General features: G+C 42.5%; 1 protein-coding gene across 1 annotated transcript in view; it reads right to left on the reverse strand.

Moving 5' to 3' along the window:
* The window catches only part of LOC133949574 (single-stranded DNA-binding protein 2), a 52,622-nt gene that overhangs the window by 26,488 nt on the left and 5,839 nt on the right, over positions 1-20,295 (reverse strand). The window contains exon 2 of the mRNA XM_062383493.1: positions 1,978-2,050. Within this exon, the coding sequence (XP_062239477.1) occupies positions 1,978-2,050 (73 nt within the window). The remainder of the gene's footprint in view (positions 1-1,977; positions 2,051-20,295) is intronic.

A 20,295-nucleotide genomic window follows, 5' to 3' on the forward strand; every position in this document is an offset into this window, starting at 1 on the left:
GGCAGCAGGGACAGTTTATGTTTGCACACAATGTCACAGTGTGGGCAGCAGCTGTGAGCAGCCGTCAGACTGTGATGCCTCGTCTGCCTCTTCTCTCTATAAACACACTTACATCACTCTTTTATCTTCCATCGTTCAAGTCCTCTCGTGTCCATCTTATTTCATTTCCTCTGCTGAAATGTTTCATATGGGTGAAAGAACAAGACGGGCGTACCACCTGCACTGTTTGGCAGCGTGAACCAGAACTAAAATAACAGGAAAAAGTGAATCAGCGCACTTTCCATCAGAGCGCCCTGACCTCAGCTGCGGATCAGACACAGTGACTTTTAGAAGGAATGCCTGGCTTTGAAGTCTTTTCAGTTTTTTTTAGCGAGGGGGGGGGAAATCAGGAACTGCCGTCTCTTTGTTTATCCGACATGTTCTCATTAGGTCGGCAGTTCTCTTGAGGACCTGGGTTAACATTGAAACATCATAGGCAACCCGCCATTTCCATACACTATGGTAGAGATGGATTGACTCCTCGGTCTCGCAGAACAGGGCAAGACATTTAATTGGCTGTAGCCGAGTCTGAACACGATTGCAGACAGTTCAGGTCAGGACACTTTTTAGCGAGCTCTTTTATCCCGGCTTCATCTGGAAAGCGTCGGAGAAACAGCCCTGACTGCGCCCGCGTCTCCTGTCTTCTTTGGGTCTGCGATCTCGGGAGGTTCATTCATTTACCTTCACTTCAGTGAGACGCCTCCAGCGTGATTACTGGCAGATGTGGGCTGTGTGTTGCAGAGGTTGCTCTCATCGCACCAGAAGAGATTTAAAAAAGAGCTCAATCTTCAGAGTTTTCTTTCTACCCACACCAATATTGTAACCTTCTGCTGTTAAGGTTAAAGTGTATTTTTGTTATCACTGTGCGAGCCATCGCTTTAGTTTGACAACTTCTTGTCTCCTCTTCTTAGGAGCTCTCTGTCTGTGATTTGTTATTTGCGTTCAGGTATTCGTGTCTGATTTGTGACTCGTCTTTCTGGGCTCTTGTTTCCTGAGCCTGAGGATACACTGTAAACAGATGTGCTTGATAAAAAATTGGATAACAGGCCTTTAGAGCCCCATTTTTTCTATTCCAGCAAGAGCTCCATTATGGCTTAATGCTGTGTGCATGTGTGCTACTTGTGCATGTGTGTGTGCAAATGTTTGCATGTGTATTGTATACAAGCAGCTCTGTTTATACTTGTTGCGCTCTGAGCTAATGCGTTCCCACACTTGAACATGACACCGCCTATCCTTTTCATCTCTCACATCCGCGGAAGAGCAAGCAAGTGATATGACAGAGGAGAGGAACAGAGGTGTGTGTGTGTGTGTGTGTGGGTGTGTGTGTTTGTGTGTGTGCGTGCGTGCAGAAACACTAAGTTAGAGTGATGAGCATTGGTGCCAGCTGATGATGTAACCTTTTCCACCCCCCCCCCCCTTTGTTCTTCTCTTCTGGCCAATGCACAACAAGCCTCCAGCCACTGTCTTCCACATTGTAATTTACGGTCATTTACAGCGAAGCACCAGAATCAACTAACCTCGCTTTCACCCCGTCACCTTTTTGCCTCTGCTGAATTACAGTGAAGACCAGCTGAGAGAGCGGCGGAGAAAGAAGACAAATTCCTGTCCTCTTTTTTTCTCGAAATAAAGAGGACAGGAATAGGATTGAGGGAGATGGACAGAGACGAAGCTGCTGAGCAGAGATGATGTCAGTGAAAGACGTCACCTCGGGGCTGAGCAATATCTCCCCCTGTGCTCCGGCTCCAGTCCCACTAAACGTAACACTCATGTTTAAAAGGCTGTTTGCTGCCACTAACCTCTCGGCTCGGCACTGCACGGCCAGGCTACACTTCAATGCTTCACTTACTGGACACGGTGTGTGAGGGTAAAGACCACCCCTCACAGAGGACACACAAAGCCCTGTACACGACCCGCGCTCACAAATACAGAATGACTTACCTCTGAGAGGAAGGTCTGTGCCGACTTCTGGGCTCCTACATGCAGCAGGTACTCGTAAACGTACAGAGCTAACCTGCACAGAAACACAGAGAACAGAGGGGAAGGGTCAGTGGGTTCATTAAGATCCAGACAGTCAACATTAAGGTGGATTGAGGTGGTTTCTCTCTGGATCCCCTGAAAATAAAAAGATGGAGGAACCCGTGTGTGTGGATAGGAATTGCCAATCAGCCCAAGGACATAGTAATGTGCGGTGATGTGAGACGGGACGAGATGTCACAGTCTGTTCACAGATCTCATGAGAAACAGAATTTCACACCAGAGCTTAGGAGCACTAGTTGTCTCCCAAATGAATGAAACCAACAACAGGCAGGGCACCCCTCAGAGAAAAGCAGAATTCACCCAGTGGTATGCTTAATCTAAAAAAAAAAAAAACCTGTTTGAGGAAGAAACAAGGTGGGAGCGTCCTCCGTGGGATCAAACTGTGGAACACCTCGCCGCCATGCTTCAGGATCTCTGCAGAGCTCCTGTCACAGCTTTGATCACAGTATGAATTCATTACAGGCTTGATCTGTTAATCAATTTCCCTCCCAGGGCGTCTGTGCTGGTACCAGGAAGAACTTGGGTGGGAGGAGTTGAGGGGTTCACTGGTCTATGGACACTGATAGATCAGATCAATAGCAGATCGCACCGACTCTGAATGGCGCCCTGTCGATTCAGTCTACTGTAACAGGGAAAGGGCCGTGAGGGCAAAGAAAACATGTTCATTTGGGACTGATCCTCACATCTCCTCTGAAACACAATATTAACCAGGTTGGGGGCTGATTGGTTTGATTTGTAAGTTGCTCAACAGAGAAAAATAACTTTGAGGTGTTTTGATATCCTGGGGATGTGCTGTTTAATAATATGATAAAGTACTTGGCTATAAATGCATGCTCAATTAAAGGCTGGTGTAGTGAGATATAATGGGACCTCAAGTGTGTTAAATTAGCAAATTGTTAGTGAATTGTTTAATACATTTTTCATTGACTGTTAAAGTCAGAAACCGGTGAAAATACCCATAATTTATAAGCTTAGTGACAAATTAGTGGCTCAGTATGACCAAACCCCCCAAAAGATATGAAAATTACACCATTTACTATTTAATACGACAAACGACAGAATCACTTTGTCACACTCGTGTAGCTGGAAGTAATTTGAATGTAATGTGTGGGATTAATGCAAAATAGAAGACATTAAATCCTTATAACAGTTTCTCCCCTGTTAATCTGCAAATTGATTCATTGGCGTATCGGTATGACGCAGATACAAAAACAAACTGCAGGTAAGGCTTTTCCTGTGTTTGTGTGCTTGTCTCTACATGTCGATGGTTTATCGGTAGCATTGCCCTAGCGAGAAGGATGGTCACGCCGGGCCGGCTGTTGTCCTGGAGCACCCCCCCCCCCCCCCCCCCCCGAAAGGTGGCGACGGGCCGCCGCATCCCGTCCAGACTCCTCTTATAACGAGGTAAAAATAAACTCCCCAGACGGCCCTGTCTGCCTGTCTGAGGATGATGGACTGCCCACCTCTCTGCTTCGCACACAGGTACGCTACTACACCCCCCCCCCCCCCACTCTCTACCATCCCTCTCCTCCATTTCCATCTCTTTTCTTCATCACCTTCATCCTCAGTCGCTCGCTCCCTCCCTCTCGCTCTCTCTCGTGCCTTTTGTCTCGCCTGCGCTGATTTCCTCGTGCACTCTTTTTGTTAAGGGGCCATGTTTGTTAAATGACGAGAAGATGAAGGGAACCACGTCCTCTCTATCCCTCCCTCCCTCCCTCCCTCCCTCCCTCTCTCTCCGCTGTGGCCTGGCAGTAATGTTTAACCAAAGAGATAGAGACAGAGTGTTTCACAGGGACAGCGCTAACGGAACAATGAGAGGCTTGACAAAACTCTTGACACCTCGACAACTGAACATGAATAAAAGATGCTCTCATTTTTTTCCCCCGTGTTGAGTCGCCCTGTTTATCCGTTGTTTTATTACGACGCGCTTAAATCTCTGATCTTTATGCCAGCACGTTTTCATTGATACTGGAAGAACTTGTGCAGTCAGAGGTCAAAAGTACAAATACAAATACACATTATTACTGTACTTAGGAGATTGTTCAGGTATCCCTTTACTTTCTGTATTTTCTGACAACTTTTTACTTTAACTCGCTACAATTTAACTCAAGTATGCTCTCTAGTTTACCTCAAATTTACAAATGAATGGTAATAACACAGAAAAGACGATTGCTTGTTGTATATCTATCAGTGCATAATTGAGCACAACATATGTAACACGGTGGATAAAGATGGCAAAGGATGGACACCCGGAAAAAAAGTGCAGTTCCTTTGTCCGTGACAAACATGGAAGAAAGTGAAAAATCTGCCAACATCCCTGATAACATTCTCATCCATGGCTTTATTATAATAAAGAATACTTACTTACATTTCCTCCTCGACAAATTTGAATGCTCACAAATCTATGCTTGTTTTAACTCGTATTTTTAGTGTATTCTTTTTTATTGGAAGTAAGAGAGTCAACATCCATCAGACTTTGACTCAAAACTACTAATTTCCTCAAAGACGAGTGACAGAATTTGAAAACGTTAAAGTCCTCATTGTTCGGTTACCACTTGTTCAGTCAAAGCCTCCTGCTGATAACAGAAAAAAAGCCCCCAGCTGACTGACAGAGTGGAAATACTGAGTGGAGATAAAGGTTGAGGATTAGAGGACGGGGCACTGTTCAAGGTTAAAGGACCCTCTAAACTTCACACATTGAAGAGGAAGCTTTACAAAGACTCTTGTCATTAAACAAACTGCCACTTTATTTAATCTCTACATTGGGTTTTAAGGTAGAAGTGCTCCGTGGGAGGTCTCAATGGTCCACATTGGTTCATTCACATTAAAGCTGTTTGGGTGTTTGCCCTTGCTGTCGGACAAACACCATAAAATTAAAGAGGTTTTTTTCTTTTCTTTCCGAGCCGTCTACCCTGACAATTTGTGTTGTAAATAAGAAGCACTTCACATTAATCACAACTGCAAGCAGGATGTTTGAAGATTGAAGAGACCAGGTGCCTCCCACTTTGCTTCCTCTGTTTGCGTGTGTGTGCGTGTGTGTCCAGCAGGTAAAAGTGGAGAAGGTGGGGCAGAGAGGGGAACTTTAACATCAATGCCTGACCCCCTTCTCCTTCAGATTCAAGTGGGCTTTTGTCTTCTGCGAGTCACATTTAATTAAATTCGTATTTCGGAGCCGACGCCGATTTCTGTCTGCTTCTCTAGGTCTGCGCCGGTCCAGACAGCCGGCGAGCTCCGAACACTCGGAGACGGAGCTCAGCTTAATGAAGGCGGCAGGAAGGAGAGAAGAAGAATATCTCATAGCTCAACCACCACCTGCTGAAGCAAAGACGTGAACCTGTTTTCACGGGATCAGCATTTAGTGGGGACCAGCAGATCACTGCTAATCAATTTACCGCCGTGGCGATCAAAGTCTGGCAGAGCCTCGAATCACAACAGACAATGGCTTCACTGATTGGATTTGCCGGTGATAGATTAGCTCCAGATTATTTCACCCTTGTAAAAGATGAAATGGAAAAGTGATTACACTTCTGATCTGAATCACCATGGTAATTGACATATTTACAAGACCTGCTTCTGTGCTGCCACAGCCTAACAACACAAATCAAACCAGGATGAATGAAATGTTAAGTGTGTGGATTGTTTCCAGTAAACATGTCACTGCCACTAACTGTGGATAAGTTACCTCTTCATCAGATTCATAACAACAAAACAGCAGCACAACCTTGCTTCTTCTTTTGCAGCTGCATCCATTTTTCTCCTAATGTCGAGGTTACTTTGTACAAAAGAGTATAGTGGTGACTTAAAGAGGAAAACAATTGAGGATGAGGTCATGATAGTACAAGCAAAAAGCCGTAATATGATGAGAATAAAGTTGTAAATTTGACTGGGTGTCATTTTAAAGGAGAATAATAGATGATGAGCTTGACGAGTGTTTACATTGTCGACATATATGTGTACAAGAGCGTGGCAGAGAGAGATGAAGGTGAGGAGGTTCTGGTGAGGACACTGGAGAAAGGAAGCTGGGTAGGATGGAGGTGATGGCTTCTAGCATGACGACCTCCGAGATGAATCCTCGTACGAGCCGTAAACTTTCATATTCTAATGTTGAGGATTCAACAACCCTGCTGTGACCTCCTTCTGAAAATTATCACAAAACCTCACAACATAACGTCGGCAGTCCATTCCCGATGCTCATGTGAAAAAAATCTAAAATGAGTAGAAACATAACGTGCAGAGACAAACTGAAACACACATATATCTTGTAGTTAGCACTGTATGGTGTATATTATTTCCTATGCACAGTATTTAAATGATAAAGTGGTAATATAAAGACTTCTTCTTCTCTTTGGTCCTCATGATGATCACAGGCTGCAAACTATACAGCAGCAGAGGTGCAAGTTTGTTCTTCTGGATGAGTTCTGGGCATTAATCCTGCATAAGTGTATGATTGGCCACTTGAAGGCAACACTGAGATATTTACCTTGTAAACCTCTTGAGTGAACAGTGGATTAACCTGGATTAACATTAGCATTCATTTGGACTCTTGTTTTTGATGAAACCAGCTCCTTTTAGCTCTATTTTTGTCTCCATCATCACCTGAGGAAAAGCTGTTGTTTGCTGCCTGGCTTTCAACAGCTACTTGCAAATAACTTATAACTCTCACACTGTATTGATAATAAAGTGAAACATATGAGACTTAATACAGGGACCAAATGGATGTTTGGGGACTGAAGTTGATCCCAAATAATTCAAATTCCAATATATCTGCAGATTTCTAGACTATAAACATGGTATGGCAATGATTTCTAAGATGTAATTATAAAACCTCTATGAAGAAAAAATTTGTGAGGCTTGATATTTTACAGTTAAACCGCTTACTTTATCACCTATGAATAAGACATTTTTAAGAATTAAGGTTTTTAATAATTCAGCATATGGGCAGAACTAAACGCCAATAATATCAGCTCATCAGCCCAATTAAAAAAATAGGAAATGTTGGCTCTTGATTTCTAAAGTGTAACCTAAGAAAAACACAGCATTTCCAGCATTGAGGAAAACCACAGACAGAGTGAGGAAATATGATAAAGAGAGCGATGGGGTAACAGGAGCGTAGCAGAGAGAGATGAAAGGTTCTGGTGAAGAGAAGAAAGTGAAATAGGGGGATTAGAGAGGCAGGGGAAAAAGGAAGCTGGGTAGGATGGAGGTGATGGGTGCTAGCATGATGAGTCCCGAGATGAATCCTCGTGAGATCGCTAAACTTTCATATTCTAATGTGGAGGATTCTCGCTGAATAGTGTGTCAGTGAGCCAAGCACCCTGCTGTGACCTCCTTCTGAAAATTAACACAAAAATTATTCTTTTGAGTCGGGCTGAGCCAGACATCCTCTAAGAGAAAAATCTAATGACTGCATGCTGTGCTGAAAACATAACATACAATAAGGACGGACTGGAAGGTACACAGGGAGGCTCTGCTTTGGATTATGCACTGAATGTCATTATATTTTTATAAATGAATTTCAATGAGCTCTGTGTGAGAGGTAATAACAATGGAGAAGTAATCCTCAAATGAACTAAGTCATCGTCCCTCAGTTGAAATATTGTAATTATCTCCTGGATATGCTTACCTACTACAAAAGACTAAATTACCACCTTAAATCTCTGCTGTGTGTTCACAGCAAAGAATAATGTTAGTAAAAGCGACACCGTGAAGTATCTGCTGAGAGCTATAGTGTCTTTGAAGCACTTAGCCTTCAACAGAATGGATAATAAAGAATAAAGAATAAAGAATTCTAAAGCAATGAGGAGAAATAAAGTAACTCCTTAAATTCCTCATAGACACAAAAAGCTGAGAAAGCTGTGTGCGCAACAGATTAGACTCTAGTTTGGTACAATGTTTTTAGACAATGAGTTAAAGTTTGAAGCCAATTCTAAGATCGTCAGTAAAAAGGGATAAAAACGAACCCGCTAAAGTGGTTAAATGTTTTTAGTGTAGACTGAAAAAATTGGTCCTTTTTTTTACAAATCTTCTATCAAATCTGTTCTACTTTCCTGGTAAGAAAATATACATATTAAGGACACAAATCTGATGAGAGATATTGTGAAAATGGATGTAAAGGTGATTCCACAGGCAACATCTGTCTCGGACAGAATAAATGACCCCCTGCACTGGGTAGAGAAGTCGCAAGATAATAAATAAAATTTACCTTAGTCTAAATAAATATTATTCAAATTCAGAAATATTATTTAAATTCAAAATAAAATAAATATTTTGTACAGTTCCATTTTGTTAACTTAAGTCTAACTGGAAGTCAGGTTTCCCACCTGAGATGATAAACAACAGAACTGAACCAATGTTGTGCTTTTATTTTGTCATGTCAGAAATCTCCATAACTGTATTGTATCCAGCGTCTGCTTGTGTATCTTCTGCTAATGCAGCTTGTTTGTGTTATGTCATGATTTCTCAGTCTGCATTTCGTCAGTATGGGCCTGATGCAACGCAGGCAGCGACAGCAGTAACCACAAGTACAAAGACATATCCTGCTGAGCCATACTAAGCTGAATTTACAAAAAAACACGTGGATCAGATTTGTTCAGGTCCGTATTCATAACAACAAGTCAAGGAGGTGTAGATGCACAAAAATCAGACGATTGCTTCCTACACTGTCATCACTATGAGCATCTTCTGGATGAAAGTGAAATCACTGTTTGGGAGTTTTTAAACATCCAATGCTCCAGCCTGATAATTTAGCTTTTCTGACCCATGATTCCTTTTCGGAGGACACACACGTAAACATTGGCCCCGGCGGATTTATCGGTGCAGCTGCGTTGCTTCAGCTTTAACATGCTGCCATTGCTTTTGTTACTGTATTCTGTATTGTGTTCTTATTGTTTAGTCCGACCCCCTTCATAATAAGATGAGTCTAGATCAGGAGAGATAAAGACCTGTTGTTAACCTGTTCATATCCTTGCTCACTTTCCTCTCAACGCAGCGCTGCAGGCCACAGGAGCAACACAGATCCCTGCCTTTGACTCAGAGGTGGGATCATCGACATTATCGTCCTCATCAAGCTCGGCCGACGGCGGCACCAAGTCTCCAATCAAGCCTCCATCACCAAACAGAGGCCACCTGTGGATGAGGCGAGCGTTGACAGCCCCCCCCCCCCCCCGAAAAACACTCTGGCGAGAACGGAGAGGGACCCCGCCATGAAAGGGAGTGCAAATGATCAAACTGCTGCCCCTGCTGAGGACAGCCCTGTATGTGACAGCCAAACACTTTCCCTGATTAATCAAGCCTAGCAGCGGGGCTTTATGTGCCATTAAGAGCCCTGCTAAATGACTTCACTCCATTCATTCAAGTGGAGCATCCTCTGTGGGGCGGAGCTGCTCGGCCTGCCCAACAGACCGACAGACGGACCAGTAAAAGCTGGGAGAGGGATGGTGGTGGGGCAGCGATGAGGGTGGCGAGGGCAAGATAAACAACGACAAATATAGACCCATTACAATGTTGAATAATTCATCTTATACGCAGGGGCATCGGGAATACAACACGGGGGGGGGGGGGGGAGAGACAACAGCCCACACAACCTGGAGGATTATGGAGCCTTTATACATTGAAGTGCATCTTAAGAACAGGGCTATTTATAAACACACCTTGTCTGGGAAAGCGACAGGATCATGGCCAAATCACTTTATATGGAAAATCAGGTTCCAGTGGACTAATCCCTGATGCTTTTCATTACGCTAAAGTATAGTTTTAATGAATCTCTGTGGCCGAGCCGGGCAGCTAGGTGCGAGCGGATTAAATGTGTTAGAGCAACGTTAGCTGCCTCTTCTGACAATTCACATATGCACGACTTGGAAAAGCTACAGTAAAAAGCTACAGTACAACTCATACACACAGTTTGAAAAGAGGAAGAGATTATAGAAAGAGCAGGCAATGATATGCATCGAGAGTACGGAGAGAAGGACAAAGATACCAGTCAACAGAGAGATAAAGATGAAGAGGTGGAGAGAAAGATTAGCAGCAACAAGAGAGGGTAGATAGGAGGAGGAGAAGAGAAAGAGCCAGGGCAGAGAATTGGAGGAGGGCAGTAAGAGAGAGAGAGAGAGAGAGAGAGAGAGACAGAGGGGAGGGAGGGAGAGAGTAAATGATTAATGAAAGGAGCTGGGAGGCGTAAGCAGTGAAGGGGAGGATAGGACGGAGCCGAAAGAGGAGCGATGCTGCTGCGGCCTGAGAGGGAAACTGAAAAGGACAACATTATGAACTGCTGCCGTCACACACAGGTGTCAGGGTGGATCTCTGAGAGAGAGTGAGCTGGTATTAGGCTGACTCGACCCTTTAATTCCAGATTTGCACGAGTCGGAATGAAACCGGCTTGAAAACACTTCCGTATCGCAGTCGGTGAATTAGACGATTTATTAATGTTCAATTTATATAGGCATAAACTAACAGGTCATTTTGCCTTTGAGAGGTTTGGTGTTGTCATTAATTATAGAATTTTAAGCTATGAAACTTTCTTATATCTACCAAGTAATTCCACAAACCTCTAATCAATGTCACACTTGTGTATTGTAAATTGCCAAAGGAAGAACAGAGATGAGTTTAGTGTAATTTGGACAAGCCATACATTGATTATTGATAACATTTGTATTCTGAAGTCTGCGTAGCGAGTAGAACAATTTTCATTGTCCCTGGATAAACCACAACATCAGCAACTGCTTAAAACCGCTAATTGGAGAACAAATATAAGCAGTTCAGTAAATGATTCAAATTTATATACAATACAAACCACATAAAATAACAAAATAAAGCAAATTCAGCTTAATTTTATGAAAAACATGAATTATAACATCTTTATTGCAGATAAACCAGGTAGGATGAAAACAAAGTTGTCCAATTTTACTCTGGATTCTGGAAAGTTTATTGTAGAACTTTTTGAAGAGGTCTCACTGATGACAAGGGATAATTCTAAAATAGGCCTGAGACATTAACACAGGCTCAACAAACCTGATTGCAATGGGCTCTGCGCTGCTAATAACAATATGTACAGTGAGCAGGATATATATTGGACAGTGATGCCATTGTACATCTGTTAAAAACTGCGCATGTGCTGTAAAAACAACTCAAAACATTGAGATTATTTGGTACTTCAATGTGATAAGACTGTTCAAAGACTTCCATTAGGCTCCTTCAACTTCTCAGTCAAATACATGCCTTCAATTAATCCCCGACATGGCGGTACGCTGTGGGTCTATCGCTGGACGCTCGCTGATGCATTTCTAATTGGTATTTTTGCTGATGGTCACAAGTTAAATCTATATTCTCCATTATCCTTCCACAGCAACCCCTGGGGTCTCCCTCTAATGGCTCCTGCTAAAGGCAAAGCACTTGAATGGATATGCTCACATAAAGTAGATTCCCTCTGACGCTGACCGGACTCGGCTCAGACTTTTGTTGAAGCTTCGGTGCGTAGCTGAGACTCAAAGTTGAACAAAGCGTTTAAACAGCCCGAGGAGAGACACGCGTAGTTAGATAAACTGTGTTTCATCTGCTCATGTTCACAGATTTGTCTCACATGCTGCTTTGCTGAGAAAATGTTTGTCGTGGCCTTTATCCCTTTCCTTTCTACAACACATAGTAAAGCCCTTAGTGGAGCTCTGGCTGGGTGACAGGCCTCCAGCACCGGCTTGGCAAAGAGCGGTGCGGCCTGGCTAAGAACAGTCTGGTGAAGAGCGCTGGCCGACTTCAGGAACCGTGTTTGAGAGGCGGATCCAGCAGCACAAATAAAATCATTGACAATATGCAGGTGGCGGATAAATGCCATGATGTGAGTTATTGGCACTTGTTGACATACACAGCATGACAGTATACTCTCTGTTATAAGCTGAAACCAACACTTGGAGGAAATGCTTCTCATATTTTGCCACTTAATGAAAGAGGTAAAACTGCACATAAGGATATAAAAAAAGGCAAAGCGTCTCTCTCTCTACATTCCTCCTGCGAACAGAGGAATTTGCCAGTTGAAAAGATGAAATGTCATGCGTGTACGAGTCAGAAGAATGAAGCTCATATCCTGACGGAGAGGAAGAGTCCTGAATTCTTTGGCTCACCTCGGAGTCGACCTTGTGTTTACCTTTCATTAAGTCGAGATCCCACAATCCTCTACTCCCCCCTCCTCCCCCTTGGGACAGTCCAATACGAGGGGAAGATGAAAGCTGGAACACTGGCTCTTGAGAGACATACTGTACCTTTTAAAGGATAAAGATTATAATGTTTTGAGTTAGAAGTAGTTTGAGACGCCCAATGTTTAGCTTGTGTTCCAGTTGGTATTTTTCAGCCATTTGTTCCAAAACATAATATCGTTGGCATCTCATTCCCAGTGATGTAAAAGCAGAGGAAATCCCATTCTTATTTGACTTTTGTTGACTGACCAATCACTGAATAAACTCCCAGTGACTAATGTGCTGCTTTGATCTTTAACGAGGACGGAGAATAATGTATGAGAGAGAAGGAAAAAAAAACATTCAGAAACCCGAGCTACAGTACAGAGACTGATAGCAGCCAACTTATCAAGATAACGTGACCACAAGTCAAACTGTAGCTTTAAACCTCCACCCGGTGTTGTGAGCACAGCGCACACTGTGTTCCCATGACGGCTCCACCCAAAAAACTGGTCACCGTCACCTTTTCTGGGCCATTGACCCGAACAGAACGTCGATCTAAATAGACTAAATGTAACGGAATTAATATGTGTTCAGGATTTCTGATTGTAACTAATTCAACTTTTAGAGCACAATAATTTAGATGAGTGTTTAATGCAGCTGACGGCTGAGCTACTAGGCTATATCGTCCAAAGAAATGTATAATGAGCTCAGTTTAACAGGGATATGACTGGATAACACTAATTCAATAGGAAATGTGTGTGAACATACAAACATTTATAGACCTGATGTGGTTTCAGCTTAAAAAAGAAATAAAAGAAAAACTCTTTATCATATTAAAGTTATCAAGTATGATAATATAACTTTATGAATTATCAATTGAACAAACTAACCAAAAAAACTTTATTTATGTGTAACCGATTGAATTTTTGTTTTCATTTTTCAGCCACCAGTAATGTTACATTTTAAATAATTACCTCGTAAAAAACAGTTGCATTGTATGTGATCAGGACTTTGAGTTCATGAATCAAATCAGGAATGTTGGAATACAAGGGAGGATCTCTAATCAGGTTTTTGTATGACAAATCCTCTTAAGGTTACTTGATACTTAATTCAGTAAAAAGTTGGACATGGCCACAAATTAATGACTAATTGTTCAGCTCTGAAGAATTTTTATTATTTTATATATATTTATTATGAGCATAGTTTTAGTCAAATAGACCCTTCACATCAAGTCTGCTTTCCAGTTTTTTGTTCAGATTCCTGACATGTTTGGCAACTAAATAAATAACTAGATGTTATTTTACATTCAGTGGTTCTACTCCATACGTAGAATGGACACTTCCCCATGAAGTGAATATGTCACTTCAAGGTTTTGCCTCACTGCGTGATACAGTAAGAGTTTTTGTAATTTCTTTAATTCAGGGTATTTGCCATTCACAGCTTGGTTTTGTTGAAGATGATGTCAACTTGACATGGGGTTCTGGAGTATAGCGATTGGTTTCTGCAGTGTCCCATAAATGTAAAAGATGTTTTTGCACGAATTTAGCTGAGAGAATCTATGTCACGAACTGAGAAAAGTTTTGAATCCTGCATGAGTTAAGAAACCCTGCTGTGAGACAATATACAGGCTGACTGAGTGTAGGCAGCTTGGGCAGGATTCACTCTCCCACTCACGTCCTAAACAGCAAATTAGTGCAGCCGCTATTAAGAATCGAAGAGACAATACAATAAAAAGGAAGCATCCTCCCGTCTGATACAGACATAACAAGACAAAGTGAAACAGTTCTTGTTCTTTCAGCAGTGCGAAGACTACACTGTCTCGCAGAGCAGACAACAATACCCAGGGCTGAGATAACAGGAAATGCCAGCTTATCAGAGAGAGGGAGAAACAGAGAGGTGGTGAGAGAGCCTGATGCTCACTGTTTACCAACACGCTAACTGAGCAACTCTCCAGCCTTTTACATTTTAATCCATCAGTGACATTCAAGTTTCAGTTCCAGTAAGATTTTCCAAAAAGTGAGATTTGTTTGCAAAAAGTGGATAAATGAAAAAAAAAGAGCAGAGGCAAATCCATCACTTTCTTAATTTGAGTTTCATTTCATTGGCTTTGATTTGTTTGGATTGAGTCACCTCTCGTGGGGAGTTTGTTTAATTTCACAGCTGAAAGAACACCAATGATTTTTAGGAGTGTTTTCCTTGTTCAACTTTCTCTACAAGCTATTACAGTAAATCTTGAAAGCAACACAGCCATAAAGCACAGAATATCAAACTGCTGTTTACATAGGGAACCTTCAGCTCGATGACAACGTTCAGTGATCGCATGAAGCTAATTACTGTATTCTTTTAAAGTCCACAGTTTCAGGAAGATGAGGGTTTTGGACACTAACTGAGCTATTGCATAGAGTAAAACAGCTCTATTTTTTGCACAGTGCACCGTGCACAAAATAAATCTGGCCGATGACTGATGGGCTGCACCCAATTTCCGTGAAAGAGGGTTGATAAAATATACATATCACTGATGTTATCACCTAATATTCTGCCGCAGATCACTTAGGTCAACCTCTAAACAGCTCCTTTCAATTCAAGTCCCATTTGTTTGTTTGCAGCTGTTTTCAAGACACCAATTTCGTTTTTTTTAACACTTCACACACTACACACCCACCTACACTTGAGCCTTGCATCCCATTGGACAGTACTAGTTGTCAATCCCACACCATGTCGAGATGCTTTATCATGTATTGTCTAAATTGGACCATAATTTACTTAATGAAGATCATGCTGTGATGAAGTAGACTCGAAACAAGTGATTGAGACTATAAACTGCTTACGGAAATGTTTACTGACGTGACAAATCAAGTGAGAATTTTTTATTGGACTTCAATGGACACTGACTTTTGCAACCTGTGGAGTCGCCCTCTGTTGGTTATTTGAGAGAATACATGATTTGAGCGCTACTGCATTGGCTTCACTTGCTGGAGTCTGTTTCCATTTTAATTTTTTAGTTCCCCATTCTCGTCTAAAAGCTGAAGGGGGCTTTCTCTGCTGGTGCTCCCAAACCTCCGGAATACTCGCCTTTCCTATATTAAATCATGTCGCCCTCATAATTTTATAATTTAAAGTCCTACCGTTTTGTCTTGCCTTTGACTCTATCTCACATTTCGGTTAGTGTCATTATTTTATCTAATCATATTTCCAGTGTCTGCTCTACTTTCTTTTTTTTATCTTTCACCAGGATTGAGCACTCTGTCTTGAACTGACTTATAACCTGTTTTAAACTTTTAGTCTTTTAGCCATTTAGTCGTCTGCCAAACATGTCTATTTGACAAGCTCAGAGCCACAAGCATGATTCTTGTGCACAGTTTCATTCGGCAGGACGAGCCTTCCTTTCTCTCTTACACATATCCTCTCCTTCTTTACTCTCACTTGACACCGGAATGCTAAGGTACTTCCCTGCTGCCCTCCCTAAATGAGCTCTGCTGACGTCTGCCTGTCATATACTGTATAAGGGACGTGGAATGTGACGGCCCACGACCCTGCCCTCTCTCAGACCGTCCAGCGGCACACCATCATTGTTCAGCTCACACAATGCAACATTCCACAATCAGCCGCAACTCCAATAAAACCAGAGGGAGAAGGAGACGACTGAGAGGACTGTACTGCTCTAATCTTATAGGATTAGAATTCCTTTCTATGGGCCTCTAATAGGCCTCTATTCTACTTGAACAACAAAGCTTCCAGATGAGATAAAAAAAAACTCATACAGATGAATGCAATCTAGAGCAATTTGCAGAAGAATGTGAGGCCATTAAGGCTTGCACAGTAGCTGGGGACTAAGTATAAATAAATGACACACCATTTACAATAATGTATCTTTTCTGCAACATGAAGTTGTATAAATTAGCAGTTAAATGTATCAACAGAGAAATCTCAGAGAAAAGATGTAACTCTAGGGCTGGACAAAAACGTTAAAGAAACAAACCTACCGTATCAGTGAACTGATAATTAACAAAATAAGTGTCAAATTATAATTGTTTTGAGTTTAAATAATGATTTTAGCTGATTTTCACAGCATTTTTTTGCTGAGGTAGAACATTAAAACCAATAACGTATTATCATCCTTACCATGCTTGCACAACGCAAAAGCAATGAATGTATATATATTGAAGGCTGTGATATTGCTAATGATGATTGCAGACACTTCATCCACACACACATTTAAGACAAGTATAAATATTGACAAATATAAAAACACAAATATGTCACATTAGAAAACACCTATTCAATGACAATATTTTGTTAATTGCCATCATCATTATCTTCATAATTTCTTTGCTAAGCCCAACATATAACATGTACTGTCATATTCCATGACTGGAGCCATCCTGCTCAGCTGTCTCACTGTTGTTCTGCTCAGCACATGCTTCATATGGTTAAGAAATGGTATCAAGTGGACCTTAAAAAGTCAGGAACTCTGTATCAGCGATATAAATCCTAACTGAGGGAGAATACTGCCATGCATTCAGATAGGAGAAAATGTCACTGTGGACCTAATAGGGATCAGTGGGCAGGGAAGCCTGTTCAAGGTCATGTAAAGATGATAAATCTATGTAGAATTAAAGACAAGAAGTCTGATTGAACTTCACAAAACAGTTGAGGGACAATTGAGACAGAGACATACAGTATAAAGAAAGGCAATGCAGCACAGTAAGAGAAATGTGTGTTTGTGTTTACAGGAGAGAGAGAGGGGGTGAGAGAGAGAGAGAGGGGGGAGAGAGAGAGAGAGAGATAGAGATAGAGGGAGATCGAGAGAGAGAGAGAGAGAGAGAGATCGAGAGAGAGAGAGAGAGAGAGAGAGAGGGAGAGAGAGAGAGAGAGAGAGTCTGAAGCAGTTCCTAAGCCTGGCCGTCACGCATGCTTAACCTTGCGCTAGCGCCTGTGCGATGCAGCTTGCATATCAATGATGGAGGAATATCAGCAGAGAGGCCTCCAACCAACCTCCACCACACTCAGCAGGCAGGGGAGGCACGGCAGCATCCGCAGTTACACTGTGACAGGACAGCTGTGCAAGATACACTGGAGAGCACGAGAGCTTACTGGAAAAGTGAGGGTGACAGAGCACACATCAACACACACACACACAATCACATATATAGACACAGCTGGACCACAGCTGGACAGGTGAGGAACAAATGAGGAAGATAAATGAATAATGACAAACGAAACTGTCAGGCTTCAAATGTAAAAGCACTCCTCGGCTGAGCCCTATATAAACAGCGAGTGCTGTTTCCACCATCTACTTCGGCCTGGAGCTCTCAGGTTACAGGAAACGCTCTGAGAGGAGTGAGAGAGAGAGAGAGAGAGAGAGAGAGAGAGAGAGAGAGAGAGAGAGAGAGAGAGAGAGAGGGAGAGAGAGAGAGAGAGAGAGGGAGAGAGGGAGAGAGGGAGAGAGAGCATCCCTACCGAGCTGTGGTCCGGAGAAAAGCTCTGCATATTTGGTGTCACCAGGGGCAACAAAGAACTTCCTGACAAAACCACAAGTGCTACCACTAACAACATGAGAGAAGCCTGACAGCGTGGATTGTAGTTTGCACTCATGGTCAGCAAAGCATACCCCCCCCCCCCCCCCCGCTCCGACTGCATCATGTCTCCCACTCATCCACAGAGCACTGATCTAAATCCTTCACTGCCAACATGTCAGAGCCTCAATCCCAAAGACAAATCTGTGACTAAAGCCTGTATTATATGGATTTTGGGCTGCTGATCCAAATAGGGAATATACATTTTCCAATACAAATTTTTTTGATGATGATGTTATATATAAATCAATTTGGAAATGAGATTGAGCCTTAATTGAGGGAAAAAAGGAAACACAGAAACAACCGAATATTAAGAACTTTAATTAAGAAAATAGATTTTATATAACATTTTAACATAAATATGAAATATCTTTCTGCCCTTTTCATTCTGTATAATAAAAGTGCAAAGTGTGCTTACACCAATACCAATTTGTCAGTGAAAGGCTAATACTGGCCGATGTTAATTGCCAACCGATATACATGTCGGGCTCTAACTGATACACTAACTTCTGCAGAGAGGAGAGGAGAGGAAGAGAGGAAAAGAGAAGAGAAAAGAATAGAAGAGAGAAAGATGATGTGTTTCTAATTAAAACCGAAGCATTCTGGGACACAGCGGGTCCTGAGGGACCAGCACTGGGTGATAAACCCACCCATCCGTACCCTGCATCTTTTGAGGGGACTGATAAAAGTCTTCACGGATGCTGTGCCCTCTCTTCCTCGCCCCCCCCCCCCCCCCCCCCTCCTTTTCCCACATGCTATCTGATGCCAACAGAGGCCTTTTGTCACATCGATCTTCTCCCAAGGACCCCAAAGCGTCCTGTGAGGGTGCCCTCTGCAGGGAAACGTATGTTGATTGACACGTCACCCCTTTTTTCCCCCCAGCCAAGTCGATCAGAGGCTGTCTTCTGTCGCTGCGCACAGCTCAATAAGAGGCTGCTGCTTTGATAGAAGTTCTGTGGCAAGTTACGTCTCTGGCAGCGGGGATAAGAGAGGGACTAGGAGGGATGCCAGCAGATAAAAGACGACTTTTAACAGCCTCTTTGTGTTTGCAGGTGAAAAAGGGTTTTATATCAGAGCCTTGTCAATCTGTCCTCATCACTTCTTCGGTTGTTTTTTTTTTACAGACAGCTGTGTATGCCCCATCTCTTCTCTGGTTGTCTTGTAATCCCAGACTGATGCTAATCTAAACTGCTGTGAGGATTTAATGCACAGACGGCAGTTTTGAGTAGATATCTTTCACTGCGTTGACGACGGGTGACAAAAGAGTGACAGTTCTCCGGGGTCCTCACACTTGTTCACAAGTGCCCCGTGAGAGCTGGAGAGGCTAATAGCTGTATGATGATCACTGGATGTTGTAGTTCACAGACACACAGTCAGCGTGACAGACAGATGGAGGTTGACTTTGAGGGATGAAACATATGGGGGAAATGTTGTAAGCAGACGGCTCAGATGGGCTTACAGACTCAGACATGTAGTGGGATCTCTATTGACCCAGAGCAGCAAAACGCAAATAAACATACACACACATTTTTATATTGTTCTCTGACTTACAGCTCACACCCAATGTGGCTCTTACCAATTTGTGTATGTGTGGGGTGAGAGGTTTCCCACTTTTCAGGTGAAGGATAGTCCCAGTTTAAGGCCATTTTCAAACCTGAAAGTCTGCACCAATCATCGTGTGTTTGTTTACATTTGATCCGGTAAGTTTCGGTTTCACTTTGCAATTTAGGGAGTGGACAAAACGTGAGTCCTATGGTCATCATCTATATGTGCGCTGCATCTACTGTGTCTACTACGTACACTTAATAATTAACAATGTTTGCATGTCTGTCATTTTATGGTTAGCATGTTGTCAATTTGGTGGGTGGTAGTATGTTCCTGCTGTAAAATCATTATGGAATTACTACTAGCATCACCAAATTAAGATGCAGTCCTGTTCAGTAGTTCAAATATGCCAAATTTACAGTATGTCCTCGTCTTTCAATTATTATATTGTCAACAGCACAGCAATTCAGAAGCTGGTGCAAAAGCAAAGTGGGCGGAAGACGCATCCGTTGGCTGCGTATGAGCCCCCAACAAAAGAAGGACGATGCCCAAGCGGCCCACAGAGCGGCTAATGGTTCTTTATCTTCTTCTGCTTTTTATCACTGTCTCAACTTCCTGGGAATGGTGCGACAGTCCTCTTCAAAAAGTATTTTCACACTGATGATGATCTGGACCACCCGTTAGGTTGGACTTATGTTTGATCTGATGGTCCAAGGCCAATTTTTCTTACATTGGAATAAACTGAAAAATCGGAAGGTCCGGACCAAACAATGCAGGTCCAAGCTCCATTAGTGATCCACAGACAGATATGTGTGCAGAGTGCATTGGTCTGACACTCTGACATCATGGAGCATTGGAACATGAAGTCCTGCAGGACATCACTTTTACATGGACACAAGGATTGCCTTTCCATTTTTTTGCTTTCTCTCATTCCG

The sequence above is a fragment of the Platichthys flesus genome, chromosome 3 (assembly GCF_949316205.1).
Source record: "Platichthys flesus chromosome 3, fPlaFle2.1, whole genome shotgun sequence".
Classification (NCBI taxonomy): Eukaryota; Metazoa; Chordata; class Actinopteri; order Pleuronectiformes; family Pleuronectidae; genus Platichthys; species Platichthys flesus.